The sequence below is a fragment of the Schistocerca nitens genome, chromosome 4 (genome assembly GCF_023898315.1).
Source record: "Schistocerca nitens isolate TAMUIC-IGC-003100 chromosome 4, iqSchNite1.1, whole genome shotgun sequence".
In the NCBI taxonomy this organism is placed as follows: domain Eukaryota; kingdom Metazoa; phylum Arthropoda; class Insecta; order Orthoptera; family Acrididae; genus Schistocerca; species Schistocerca nitens.
This window is the reverse complement of record NC_064617.1, coordinates 874,432,309-874,447,695: the sequence shown is the minus strand read 5'-3', so window position 1 is coordinate 874,447,695 and position 15,387 is coordinate 874,432,309. Positions and strand designations below refer to the sequence as shown.

The following is a 15,387-nucleotide window of genomic DNA, read 5'->3' as shown; positions in this document are numbered from 1 at the left end:
TGTGTCGGAGGTCAGTACTCCCATGCAGTACTTTGCCTCCCCATATCATGACACATGGAACACAGAAACAGTCATGTTCAACAGTGTTCCTAGGTGCATTACTTGTTCCCATCTCTTGCAGTATGACAGTACATCCAGCATTGTCAGACAGGATTGTTTTGTTGGTCCAGGTGTCATGGTGTGGAGAGACATAACATTGCATAGGTGTACTGACCTCCAAGTCTCTGAACACAGTACACTAAGTGCTCAACATCATTTTGACACTGTGCTGCATTCAGCCCTGACTTCATTTCTATGTGTGACCATGTGTGGCCTTATCAAACAGTGCAGGTGGAAGAGTTCTTGAAATGAGAGGATTTTTGGCAAATGGACTGGGCTACCCATTCCCCTGACTCAAATCCCATCAAGCACATGTGGATGCATTGGGGAGAGATATTGCAGCACTTCCATTTCTACCAACTACCACCCAGCAGTTGTCAACTGCACTGGTGGAGGATTGGAACAACCTACCACAAGAACTCCAACCAGCATGTTGCAGAGCAGGCATTACTATCAGTGATAATCAGACACCCAATTGAGAACCATGTGTCTCCTTTTGTGATGTCCAGGGGACCATTATAAATCATGGTGACTTCATTGTAATTATTGTCTTTGAATAAAAGTGTCATTACTGTTTGTCTCATTGGATATTTTTTGTAGTTACCTACTGCACTATGCTATAGCAGTTTTTTTCTGTGTATGATCCAAGTTTAATCGAGCTATGGCAGTGACACATCATGCAAAAGTTACTTTCATCCGTAAGTTTTGCACACCAGCAGCTGGTAACATGACTTTATTATCTAACGCGACATCTGATCTTGAACTTCTTCATGGCACAATACCGGCATCAACTGAGGAGAAGTTCAGACATTCTGTGTACACCTGTATTGGCTTTTATAAGAAAACTTTTCGTGCTATGTTTCAGTAATGCTTGTAACAGAGAAGTACTTCCTAGTTCTTTTAGTCTGTAAATTTTATATATTTTATGAGGATGAGCTGATGGCTGAAGTGATTAAAGATTTATTGGCGGCCTGCAGGTACCACAATTAATTATATTTAAGGATAAACAGTTTCCAAAAATGGGTATGGACATTTTAGGAAACATGCGAAATTCAATATTGAAAATGCAATACTTGACCCAAAACTAGAATATTTTTAAATTTTTGTTGAATACTCTTATGATCTGTCTTTAATTACACTTTTTTCTGTTATTTTTTCCAAACTGTGCATTCAACTCAGGTATGCAGTATGTCCAACTGAGTATAATCATTGCACCCTTCACTAATTGTATCACTAGCATATGTTTGTTTAACTTGAGCTTATTATATGTGTGTGCAATATAAATGAGGTCACTAATCCCATCAGCTGTGTGGTCATCAGCTGTGTGGTTATGGGAGTCATATGATGTAATTATGTTTTAAAGATGACATAGATTACAGTTTAAAACCACTAACAGTAATGACTTTTTAGACATACGAGAGGGAGCGGTTCTTAGCTACTGTGATTTATTCCCCAGTGTATATAATAGAGGGTTTCGGGCAAATAAGCCACTCTTTGGTCCTCAAAGAAACGTTTGAGCTGAGCAAAGTTCTTGAATATCCTAGACTATCACTGCTTACTATTGTAATACTACAAGTAATTACTTTTTCGCAACAAATGGAATCTCTGAGATATGTAAAGTTAATAAAACTCTATGTTTTGTTTCATTGAACTAACTGTCAGTAATTTTGTAGCAAGCCTGTGTATCCCCAACCTTGAGTCGAATGTTAGTCTTTGCTATGACCAATTGTTTATAGTGTGGTATTGATTTTTCTTGCAGCTTTTATCAGAAGTTAAAAGCCATCCATGAATTGCTTTGCTGGAGACTTCAGGATCATCATTTGATTGGTCCGTGTTTGAAGCTTGATCATGTTTTCAACCGGGGCAATATGGAGAGGTTGAACAATCGGCACAGGTGAATAATGTTTCTTTCTAAATTTCAAAAGGGGGAAAAGGGTGAAGAGACAAACATTGTAAGTAAGGAAGTTTCAAGTATTTTATTATCTTGAAAACTGGTAGTGTATTGTGTTGTATGAGTAACAAATTTTACATTGATTTTGAAACACACTTATTAGATTTCAGTAATGGGCAGATTTTGTGAAGTATTGCTTCTTCCTTCTTCTTCCTTTCAGTACATACATTTCAAGTACTCATGTACACCTTGAGCCAAAACATTATGACCAATGCCACTCCGACGTTGGATGCTATCTGGTGTGCGGTAGCAGAAAGTATGTAAGTGAGGGGCAGACATGGACGGGGATCACCCTAGTGAAGATATGGGCTGCAAATGGTGAAATCGACTGAGATGAGTGAAATTGACTGAGATGAGTGACTTTGACAGAGGGCCAGTGAATGAGTTACTTGAAAATGGCATGCTACTCTCGTGAGTATATACGAAAAGAGGTAGAAGGATAGTGAAATTACCACTAGATGCAAAATGGTTGGACATCTATGAGTCTTCACAGAACATAGGGTTTGGAGACTTGTCTGTTCTGTAAAGTAGGATAAGGCTGATCTGCTGAAAGAGCACAATGCAGCTGCATGCACAAGTGTTTCGGAGCAAGTTGTTCATCATACACTGTTGAACATGGAGCTCTGCAGCAGACTACCCCCATGTGTTCACACGTTGACCCAATGACATCACTAATTATGATTGCGATGTGCACAGCACCATTGGGATTCGACTTTGGATCAGTGGAAATGTGTCGGCTCTTTGGGTGAATCACATTTTTGCTACACTAGGTCACTGGTCATCTCCACAAATGCCATGAACAGTAGCTTGAAACATGCAGCATGCCATGGACACAGACTGGTGGGTGCAGTATTATGTTGTGGGAGACATTATCCAGCGCTTGAATGGGACCTGTGGTGGTAATCGAAAACATACAGATAGATGCGAAATACCTGCATTCCTTCTTGCTTGATGCCTTCTCTGATGGCGATGTCATCTTTCAGCAGTATAATTGCTTGTGTCTTGGAGCCAGAACCATGCTACAATGGTCTGAGGAACATTATATCAACTGACCTTGATGTCTTGGTGACCAAATTAGGCTGATGTACATCCTGTGGAACCCACCTGGGTTGCTATCAGGTGCCATCACCATGTACACAAATCAGCAGCTCATTATTTACGCTGAATACATGACCTGTGCATAGACATCTAATGTCAACACCTCCACAAACCTACCAACAAACTGTCAGATCCCTGATACACAGAGTCATAGATGTATCTCATTCCAAGATGGACAAACAAGCTATTAAGCAAATGGTCATAATGTGTTGGCTCATCAGTGTATTAATTTATTTCCTGTCTGATCAGAATAAACATACAAGTTAATTTACTGTTAATTCACTTTATTTACCCCCCATAATAAGGGCACAATGTCAGTATGTAACAGCCCAGTGTAAAAAGCGATAACCTCTACATCTACACTCCACAAGGCACTTGAACGAATGTGGGGGAGGGTACTTCTGGTATCACTGACTGATTTTCCCTTCCCTGTTTCATTCATGAATTCCACGTGGAAGAATGATTGTCAGTAAACCTCTCTGTTAGCTGTAATATCTGCAATTTTCTCATTGTGGTTGTTTCACAAGACATATGTGGGAGGAAGTAATGTGTTGTTAGACTCTTCATGTAACGTACATTTTGAGAATTTCTGTAGTAAACCTCTCTGTGATGAATAATGCCTCTCTTGCAGTATCTGCCACTGGAGTTTACTGAAAATCTCTGTGATGACGTTATGCTGACTAAAAGACCTCGTGATGGAACACACTACTCTTCATAGGTTCTTCTCTATTTCTATCAGTCCTACCTGGTAATGGTTCCGGATTGATGAACAGTGTTCAAGAATTGATGTAGCAAGTGCTTTGTAAGCCACTTCCTTCGTGGATGAGTTACATGTCCTTAAGATTCTTCCTTTGGCTCTCAGTGTGGCACCTGTTTTTCTGCTATTTGCGTTACGTGGCTGTTCCACTTGTGGTCACTCTGGATAGTTACTTCTAGATACTTTATGGTAGATACTGTTTCCAGCAATTAGTCGGGGGTGGGAAGAAAGACACACGTAACACAAAAAAGAAGTTGTGCAACAAGAGCAAAAGTTGGTAGGCATGTTTCTACATCTGAAAGATGATGTCCATTCAAATTTTGCACCAGTCACATAAGAGCATTACTAGTAGTGCCATTATGAGGATGCAAATCAGGTTTTCTTTAAATACGTGCTGTACAGGTCACAAGCATTAGTTAGAGTTAAGATTGGACATGGTGAGTTGATTTTAGTCAAGAATACCTTTAAAGTGGCAAAGATGCCATTGTCAACCCCTCACTGAGTTTGAAAAAGGTCATGTAATAGGGCTACAAGAAATTTGATTACTTCAAGGATAGACCCAACCCAGATCCCCTATAGCGTGCATTCCATTAACCCCAAACCACCACCATTTGTTACTTCATTCTTGTCTATTGAGAGCTCATTTGAGGGCAGGATGGGTGTCTGTTGTGTTTTCTGATGCAAGTTGGTTCTGCCCCAGTGCCAGTGATAGCTGTGTGTTGGTTAGGGTCATTCATGAGCAGCATTGCAGGTGGTGTTTTCCAATAGGAGAACACATGCTCGCATACCAATGTTGTAACCCAGAATGCTCTGCAGAGTGTCAACATGTTCCCTTGCTTTCTTGATCACCAGATCGGTCTCCAATCAAGCACATATGGGACATTGTTGGATGACAACTCCAGTGTCATCCACAGACAGCATTAATCATCCCTGTATTGACGTGCAACAGGCTTGGAACTCCATCCCATAAACTGACATCCTGCACCTGGAAAACACAATGTATGCACATTTGCATGATTGCATTCAACATTCTGGTGGTTACACAGGTTATTAATGTACCAGCATTTCATCTTTGCAGTGGCTTACCTTGCGCTTACATAAACCCTTGTTTTGCAATGTTAATCATGTAAATATGTTACCCAGGTAAATGTATTCCCAAAATTACATTGTAGTTGTTGTGGCCTTCAGTCCAGAGACTGGTTTGATGCAGCTCTCCATGCTACTCTATCATGAGCAAGCTTCTTCATCTAGAAGTACTTACTGCAACCTAAATCCTTCTGAATCTGCTTAGTGTATTTATCTCTTGGTCTCCCTCTATGATTTTTACCCTTCACGCTGGCCTCCAGTACTAAATTGGTGATCCCTTGATGCGTCAGAACATGCCCTACCAACCGATCCCTTCTTCTAGTCAACTTGTGCCACAAATTCCTCTTCTCCCCAATTCTACTCAGTACGTCCTCATTAGTTACGTGATTTATCCATCTCTTCTCCAGCATTCTTTTTTAGCACCACATTTCGAAAGCTTCTATTCTATTCTTGTCCAAACTATTTATTGTCCATGTTTCACTTCCATACATGGCTACACTCAATACAATTACTTTCAGAAAAGACTTCCGACACTTAAATTTATACTTGATGTTAACAAATTTCTCTTCTTCAGAAACGCTTTCTTTGCCATTGCCAGTCTATATCTTATATCCTCTCTACTTTGACCATCATCAGTTATTTTGCTCCTCAAATAGCAAAACTCCTTTACTACTTCAAGTGTCTCATTTCCTAATCTAATTCCCTCAGCATCACCCGACTTAATTCGACTACATTCCATTATCCTCATTTTGCTTTTGTTGATGTTCATCTTATATCCTCCTTTCAAGACACTGTCCATTCCATTCAGCTGCTCTTCCAGGTCCTTTGCCGTCCCTGACAGAATTACAATGTCATCGGCGAACCTCAAAGTTTTAATTTCATCTCCGTGGATTGTAATTCCTACTCCAAATTTTTCTTTCATTACCTTTACTGCTTGCTCAATATACAGGTTGAATAACATTGGGGATAGGCTACAACCCTGTCTCACTCCCTTCCCAACCACTACTTCCCTTTCATGCCTGTCGACCCTTATAACTGCCATCTGGTTTCTGTACAAATTGTAAATAGCCTTTTGCTCCCTGTATATTATCCCTGCCACCTTCAGAATTTGAAAGAGAGTATCCCAGTCAACATTGTCAAAAGCTTTCTCTAAGTCTACAAATGCTAGAAACGTAGGTTTGCCTTTCATTAATCTATTTTCTAAGATAAGTTGTAGGGTCAGTATTGCCTCACGTGTTCCAACATTTCTATGGAATCCAAACTGATCTTCCCTGAGGTCAGCTTCTATCAGTTTTTTCCATTTGTCTGTAAAGAATTTGTGTTAGTATTTTGCAGCTGTGATTTATTAAACTGATAGTCTGGTAGTTTTCACACCTGTCAACACCTGCTCTGTTTGGGATTGGAATTATTATATTCTTCATGAATTCTGAGGGTATTTCGCCTGTCTCATACATCTTGCTCAGCAGATGGTAGAGTTTTGTCAGGGCTGGCACTCCCAAGGCAGTCAATAGTTCTAATGGAATGTTGTCTACTCCTGGGGCCTTGTTTCCGCTTAGGTCTGTCAGTGTTCTGTCAAACTCTTCATGCAGTATCATATCTTCTATTTCATCTTCATCTATGTCCTCATCTATTTCCATAATATTGCCCTCAAGTACATCGCCCTTGTATGGATCCTTTATATACTCCCACCTTCTGCTTTCTTTTCTTTTTTTAGAACTAGCTTTCCATTTGAGCTTTTGATATTCATACAAGTGGTTCTCTTTTCTCCAAAGGTGTCTTTAATTTTCTGTAGGCAACCCCTAGTGATGCATGTCTTTATATCCTTACATTTGTCTCTAGCCATCCCTGCTTAGCCATTTTGCACTTCCTGTTGATCTCGTTTTTGAGACTTTCATATTCCTTTTTGCCTGCTCCATTTGCTGCATTTTTGTATTTTCTCCTTTCATCAGTTAAATTCAATTTCTCTTCCATTACCCAAGGATTTCTAATAGCCCTCATCTTTTTACCTACTTGATCCTCTGCTACCTTCACTATTTCATCTCTCAGAGCTGCCCATTCTTCTTCTACTGTATTTCTTTCCCCCATTCATGTCAGTCATCCCCTCTCTCTGAAACTCTCTACAACCTCTGGTTTTTTCAGTTATCCAGCTCCCATCTCCTTAAATTCCCCCATTTTTCAGTTTTAATCTGCAGTTCATAACCAGTAGATTTTGCTCAGAATCCACATCTGCCCCTGGAAATGTCTTACAATTTAAAACCTGGTTCCTGAATCTCTGTCTTACCATTATATAACCTATCTGAAACCTTCCAGTGTCTCCTAGCCTCTTCCACGTATACAACCTTCTTTCATGATTCTTGAACCAAGTGTTACGCTCTGCACAATATTCTACCAGGCAGCTTCCTCTTTCATTCATTACCCCCTTTCCATATTCACCTACTACTTTTCCTTCTCTTCCTTTTCCTTCAATCAAATTCCAGGTCTCCATGACCATTAAATTTTCGTCTTCCTTCACTATCTGAATAATTTCTTTTATCTCATCATACATTTCTTCAATCTCTTCATCGTCAGTGGAGCTAGTTGGCAAATAAACTTGTACTACTGTGGTAGGCATGGGCTTTGTGTCTATCTTGGCTACAATAATGCATTCACTATGCTGTTTGTAGTAGCTTACCTGTGCTCCTACATTTTTATTCATTATTTATTCATTATTAAACCTACTCCTGCATTGCCCCTATTTGATTACTGTACATTAATTATTTTTTGGTGTTGCTATTTTCTTTTTACATCACTGCGTGTGCTATGCTTTACATTTATTTACATTCAGGACAACTGCCATAGCCTGCATAGTTCATCAATTGTAGCAGGTCATTCTGCAAATCTGTACTGTATTCTGGCATTGATTCCTTTTTATAGATAACTACATCATCTGCAAACTGCCTTATAGAGCGCCTTATGCTCTATCCTAGATCATTTATATACATTGTGGACAGTAAAGGCCCATCACACTTCCTTGTGATACTCCTGAAATTACCCGTACATTGGTCAATATTATTTCGTTAAGAGCGATGTGCTAAGTTCCATCTACAAGGAAATCTTGGATCCAGTTGCAAATCTGTTCTGACACGCGATAAGCTTTTATCTTTTACGCTGAACAGCAGTTTGGGGCAGAGTTAAATGCCTTCCTGAAGTATAGCAACATGGTATCAATGTGAGTGCTGATGACTACAGTACTAAGGGTCTCATGGAGGAAGAATGCGAGCTGTTTTGCATAAAAACTTCACAATACGTGAGCATAAAACAAGTTTCATGACGGTACAGCATGTCAGCTGTATGGACTTTGAATTATGTGTATCTGCCCTGTGCCCTTCTTGAAAACTGGAATGACCTATATTTTTTTTCAAGTTGCTAGGTACCCTTTGTTGCTTTAAGAACATGTGGTAAACTGCTGCCAGAAGGGGAGCAAATTCTTTCCCATAATCTTTGTAGAATCTTACAGATATCTCATATGGTCCATATGCCTTCACTGACTGAGGTGATGCAGTGGTTAGCAAACTGGACTGGTGGGTCAAATGAACATCTGGCCATCCTGATTTAGGTTTTCCATGATTTCTGTCAATCACTTCAGGCAAATGCTGGGATGGTTCCTTTGAAAGGACACGACAAATTTCCTCCCCCGTCCTTCCCTGACCTCACTGTTTGGTCCCCTCCCCCAAATTAACCAACCAACCAACCATATGCTTTTTGACTACAGTAGTAGTGCTTTTCTATTCTGTGATCACTTATCTTATCTGCCAGTATGGTATTCATGCAGTGATTGGAAAGAGAGGGGTGGGGGGGTCCACTAGTACAGCCATCTGCGGTGAAACAATTTTGAAAGACCTAATTCAGGGTTTCAGCCTCCTCTCTGTCATCTTCTGTTTCAGTGTTGTTTGGTTGCTGAGTGACTGAATAGATGATTTCAAACTGCTTATTGATTTTATGTAAGACCAAAACTCTAGCAGTCGGAATCCGACACGACCAGGAGATGCAGGCTGACTGGCCAAGGGTATCGACAGCAAGTCACCTAAAATGACAGAAAGGCAACAGCTATAGACAATAGTGAAGATAACAACAACATCTATGGGCAGATACAGCAGAATGGAAAGACCGAAGAGTGAACAAAATTGAGAGCCTACGGTAGGCGTAGCAAGATCAGAAACCAAACAACGATGGGTACGAAATGCAATACAACAGCACAGTTGGACCACAACTGACTGCTGGCTTTACAGGGCCCCTGTGAGTGCCAATAGACTGGTGTGGCAAGTGTGGCCCACACACAGCGTGGTCCCAGATTATAGGGGCACTGCATAGTGGCTGTTGTCTACGTCCATGCCTTCTGGCGAGCTGTCCAAATTGTTGGACTGGGGTACCAGAGAAATCTCTTCGGGTTTCTAGTCACATTGTCTGGCAAAATTTTACTTCCAAAGTTGTTGAGAACTTCTCTTATTAATCTTCTTACATTGATTTTCACTTCATTCAGCTTTTGTTTCTCAGCTAAGTTTTGACTTCTCTTAAATTCAAAAGAATAACACCCGTAAACATTGATGGTATCACATCCTTACGATCACTGATACTCTCCTCTAACTGTTAGAGCATGCAGATGAGACACTGTGTGCACATACTTAAGTTGTCGAACTTCTAGCTTTATCTGCTGACTTCTGTGGCACAACTTATGAGTGCATGCACGAATCCCAGGCGTGGATCTATGTGGGTGACTACATCCCTCCCCCTTCGTGGAGCGGAGCATTGTTGATTCTCATGGGGAGTTGTGGACAGCTGCAATGTGGAGACACCGTCCACATCCACCGATGCCCCGGAGACAAGAGGAGTGAGCAGCCCCTGGTTGCCAGAGACCTGGAGATACAGGAAAAAGTGACAGCTGTGAGGAGAGCCCCCACAGCTCCCTGTCAGAGCACAAGATGACACAACCGGCGATGAGCAAGCCATGGTGATGTCTGGCAGTGGCATGGAAGATAGAGACGGCATTGCCTCAGGCTGCTCCTGTGACAGTGAACAAGTGAGGGGTATCCACCCTGGCTAGAGTGCCACTGGAGTTGCTGCTGCAGGCTGCAGAGGCATAGGCTCTTTGGGAGGAGGTGCTGCTGCAGGTAGAAGAGGAGATTGGAACCCTGACAGCAGGTAGGCAGCATCCAGCAACTGGGGTACTGACGAAGGTGGTGTCGCAGGCAGGTGTGCCTGCGCTCACTCGGATACAGAGCTGACATCGATGATGACACTCGGCCAACCAGACCTCTGTCTGGAGGTTCTAGACTCGATATCTTTTCTGGCACATGATGACTACCAGTATCCAGAGGGGATGCCAGCCAAAATCACATGCCCAGACACATCACTGGAGTAAAATCTGGTACACCAGAATGTGATGGCAGGCAAAATCCAGGACAGAGGAGATAGAGCAGCATCCTCAGCTGGCACCTGTGCCTAACTCTTCTGTGCCACGGGAACCAATAGGAGTCTTCCAGTAGGCCATCAGATAGAAATTTAATACGTATTCCACAGGGAAGTGTCACAGATATTTCCTCATCAGGGTTCTTTAAGGTGCAAACCATGCGCTCAGCCTCCTCATTAAGATTGTAAGCAGAGTGGACATGGCAAATGCAATACCACACACAGAAGTCAAGAAATGTCTGAGACAGAAAGTAGGGTTCATTGTCAGAAACAAGGGTAACTGGAAGACCTTCCACAGAATTTTTTTTGGAGAGACCTTGAATAGTGACCTCAGTAGCAGCCAAGGGGCACCACACCACCTATGGAAAATGCAAAAGTGCATCAATGACAATCAACCAGGACAAATTCAGAAACAGACCTGGAAAATCAATATAGATGTGTTCCCAGGGCTGGCTTGCTGGATGATATGAAGAGAACGATGACCTGGGAGCCACCTGTTGACTAGCACTCTGGGGACATGCAGCAACCAAGTTTTCCAAGCTCTCTGTCAATGCCAGGCAAGTACATATGTCTGTGAGCCAAGGCTTTGGTGTGGGAAGCACCTCAGTGCCCCTCATGTAACATCTGTAAAACCTCCTGCTGCAAACTCTTGGGAATGACCACCTGGGGAGCTGGATCATCTGTGGAGACGAGGACACCATACAAAACTGAGGGACAATGGTGCAAGACAAGGTAGTTATGAAGCGAATTGGACAAGCATCCCAGACGACAAGAAGACCAACTCTGTTGGATGAGATAGACTAAGTGCCTAAGGATGGGGTTGGCTGCTGTTGCCATGCGACTTGGGTACTAGTGATTGGAAAACTATATACTGCTTGGTAGGAGGAGACATCCAAATGCACACACATGAGCTCCTCCCAATTGAACTGGGGGTCTGGTCCAACTGGCAGCCGGTATAAGGCATCCGTGTTGGTGAAAATGAATGTCATAACTGTATTTGGAGAAGAACAAGGCCCACTGGTGCAACTTGTGGGCTGCCTTATTGGGAACCCGGGCAGATGGACTAAATGATGAAATTAAGGGCTTGTGATCAGTAATGTGTTTGAACTTGGTGCCATACAAGAAAATGTGATGTGTGGTGACAACATGCACAGTGACCAGGACCTCCTTGTCAATCTGAAAGTACAGGACCTGTACTGGATTGAGAGTTTTGGATGCAAATGTCAGCGGCTGCTCCAAGCCATCGGAGGTCTCATGGACCACCCCCTTGCAGTGCTGCGAGGTGTCCATAGCCAAAGCCAGTGGTTTGTTGGGGTCAAAGTTAGCTAGACATGGAGGTGACCAGAAGTGTTCCTTCAGTATGATGAAGGCCTGATCGCAGTCTGGAGACCAAACAAAAGCAGCACCATTGCCTAGAAGGAGATGGTGGTGGATGCCCCGAGAATGAACCGGTGGAAATATGCAATTTTATCTAAACTGTTCACACAATGATGAGGGACACAGGAGGTCTGTAATGGCCCTGAAAAGACTCTACATGAGTCAGACACCATGCCTTGAGAAGACATGGCCCAGATACTCAACAGATGGGTGGAAAAATTTTGGACTTCTGCAGATTGCAATGCAGATGCACAGCCCATGGTTTTTGAAAGTTAGCCAGGAGGTTGTGCAGGTGGTTTCTCATAGTGTGTCCTGTAACAATGATGTCATCCAGGTAGTTGAAGCAGTGTGGAATGTTGGACATGACCTGTTTCAAATAGCATTGAAAAATTGTGGGTGCAGTGCCACCCCAAAAATCAACAGTTGGTATTGATAAGAGCCAAATGGTGTGTTAAAGACCATGATAGCATTGGACTCATCATCCAAGGTTAATTTGGTGATATGCTTCAGATAGAGAATAATTGTCCTTTCTATGCATGTGAACAGTTTATCAGGATGTGGCAGTGAGTATGTGGTGACCACGGACTGTGAACTCGCCACAAGGCTGCAATTTACAAGAGAGTTTCTTAACTATGACAAGGAGTGTGGCACATTCACTAGATGAAATGGGAACCACAACCCCAAGGGAGGCAAGCCAGTCCAACTCCATCTTCATTTGGGAGTGGAGGGCCAGGGGAATCTGCCTAGCAAAAAAAACTCTAGAATGTGCTAACCGATTCAAGGTTGAATGCTTTCCGCAAAGATATCCTGAAACTCTGAGTATAAAGATTCCAAAGACTAATAGGGAACCTCAGCAGATACCACAATTTAATCCATATTAATATTAACAGACAGTAACTGTTTCAAAAATATGAAAAGGTTTTTCAGAGACTGCGTCACAAAATTTACCTGATTCAGCCATCCTGGCTTAGGTATTCCACAGTTCTTTAAATCAGCGCCATTTTGCATTCAGATAAAAGTAGTGCTTCTGACTCAAAGGAGACTTCTAATTTTGCAATTTTATTATAATGCCTTTAGAATATCATCTTTAGAAAAACATTTTTTACATCAATTTTTTCTCACTTTCATGTCGCCCATTTAATTTTTAGACTTCTGATTGTAAATGCATTGTTTTCACTTTTTATGTTTATATTTTAATCCAGATATTTAAAGTTGTCTGTTTTCTTTGACGTTACTGGACGTGGTTTTGAAAATTCTTGGTGAGGTACTTTCATGGGTCATGTATTATGTCCTTCCAAAAGATATTTGCAGATTTGGCTTTTCAGTTGTCTCTGTGAGAAGTTCTAATCTTTTCTTTGTATTCTGTATTACTACAAGATCATTTGCAAAGGCCAAATACTTTTCTTACTTCTTTCTCTTGTGTTATACTTTTTGAAGTGCTTGTTGATAGATTCAAGTTGCTTCTTTCAAAGCATCTCATGTATATCCTAATAATTTTATCTGCTTTCTTCCTATCAAACTGATAGATTTTCAAATGTCTACCTGTTTTCTTATATACCTATTGTCCAAGCTTTCATTTTTTTTTGTCTAAATGCTTCTTATCTGTTATTCCACAATCTGTGCTTTCGTAGCTTGTTGCCTGGAGCTCTTTCAAATGGAATATGTTTGATTATTTCCACACAGTCATTGACATCATTACTCATTTCCTTCAGCCTCTCTTGAAAATTACATTCCCTTTTCTTCAAGTTTCATTATTAATTCTCTTAGTCATACCAGCTTGAGTTATAAATATGTTTTGGAATAAATCTCGTGTGGATCTCAGTTGGAGTGATCTGACTTAATTTCCATTCCTCTCTATACTGTAAATGTTCTTGATTTCTTGATAAGTATAACTGTGAAACTCTCGCAAGTTGGGATTCAGTGACAGCTATGTTTTTTACTTTCTATGTAGTTTATTGAAGAGTGTTGTCGTGATGTTAAGATCAAATACCCTGAAGCGCCAAAGAAACTAGTATAGGCACACACATTCAAATACGGAGTTATGTAAACAGGCAGAATATGGCACTGTGTTTGGCAACGCCTATGTAAGACGACAAGTGTCAGGTGCAGTTTTTAGATCAGTTACTGCTGCTAAAATTGCAGGTTATCAAGATTTAAGTGAGTTTGAATGTGGTGTTATAGTCGGCAAAAGAGCAATGGGACACAGCATCTCCGAGGCAGCGATGAAGTGGGGATTTTCCCGTACGACCATTTCATGAGTGTACCGTGAATATCAGGAATCTGGTAAACCATCAAATCTCCCACATTGCTGCGGCTGGAAAAAGAAGCTGTAAGGACCCAGACCAACAATGACTGAAGGGAATTGTTCAACATGACAGACGTGCAACTCTTTGGCAAATTGCTGAAGATTTCAATGCTGGGTCATCAACAAGTGTCAGTATGTGAAGCATTCAATGAAACATCATCGATATGGAGTATGGAAGCCAAAGGCTGACTCGTGTACCTTTTACTACTGCATGACACAAAGCTTTACACCTCACCTGCGCCTGTCGACATCAACATTGAACTGTTGGTGACTGTAAACATGTTATATGGTCGGACGAGTCTCATTCTAAATTGTGTCGATTTGATGGACATGTACTGGTATGGAGACAACCTCATGAATCTATGTACCCTGCATGTCAGCAGGGGAACTGTTGACACTGGTGGAGCCTCTGTAATGGTGTGGGATGTGTGCAGTTGGAGTGATATGGGACCCCTGCTACGTCTAGATACAACTATGACAGGTAAGTAAGCATCCTGTCTGATCACCTGCATCCATTCATGTTCATTGTGCATTCCAATGGACTGGGGCAATTCCAGAAGGACAGTGCAACACTCCAAACGTCCAGAATCACTACAGAGTGGCTCCAGGAGCACTTCCACCGGCCACCAAACTCTCCAGACATGACCATTATTTGAACATATCTGGGACATATAGCAACGTGCTGTACAGAAGAGATCTCCACCACCTCATACCGCCGGCCGGAGTGGCCGAGCGGTTAAAGGCGCTACAGTCTGGAACCGCACGACCGCTACGGTCGCAGGTTCGAATCCTGCCTCGGGCATGGATGTGTGTGATGTCCTTAGGTTAGTTAGGTTTAAGTAGTTCTAAGTTCTAGGGGACTTATGACCACAGCAGTTGAGTCCCATAGTGCTCAGAGCCATTTTTAAACCACCTCATACTCTTATGGATTTATGGATAGCCCTGTAGGATTCATAGTATCCAGATCCAGCACTACTTCAGACATTAGTAGAGTCCATGCCACATGATGTTAGGCAGGTATACCAGTTTCTTTGGCTCTTCAGTGTAACTTGCATATGTCTGCTAATCTTGAGTTCTCTTTTGAGCTAGATAGCTTCCAAAAACTTCTATCAGTGATTGCTCCCTACCAGGATTGGCACTGAAGTCTCCCAACATGATTATTATGTGGGTTTTGTGATCGTTTGATAACATGTTTTCCAGATTTTCTTTTTTATTTCAGTTCTTCTTGTTGGCTTCATTACACTTCAAAATTTAGTAATGTTTATTCTT

The 15,387-nt window shown here is 41.7% G+C and overlaps 1 protein-coding gene across 1 annotated transcript in view; it reads left to right on the top strand.

The window, feature by feature from the left end:
• The window catches only part of LOC126253366 (huntingtin-like), a 549,449-nt gene that overhangs the window by 433,790 nt on the left and 100,272 nt on the right, over positions 1-15,387 (top strand). Inside the window, exon 42 of the mRNA XM_049954640.1 lies at positions 1,859-1,993. Coding sequence (XP_049810597.1) covers positions 1,859-1,993 — 135 coding nt within the window. The remainder of the gene's footprint in view (positions 1-1,858; positions 1,994-15,387) is intronic.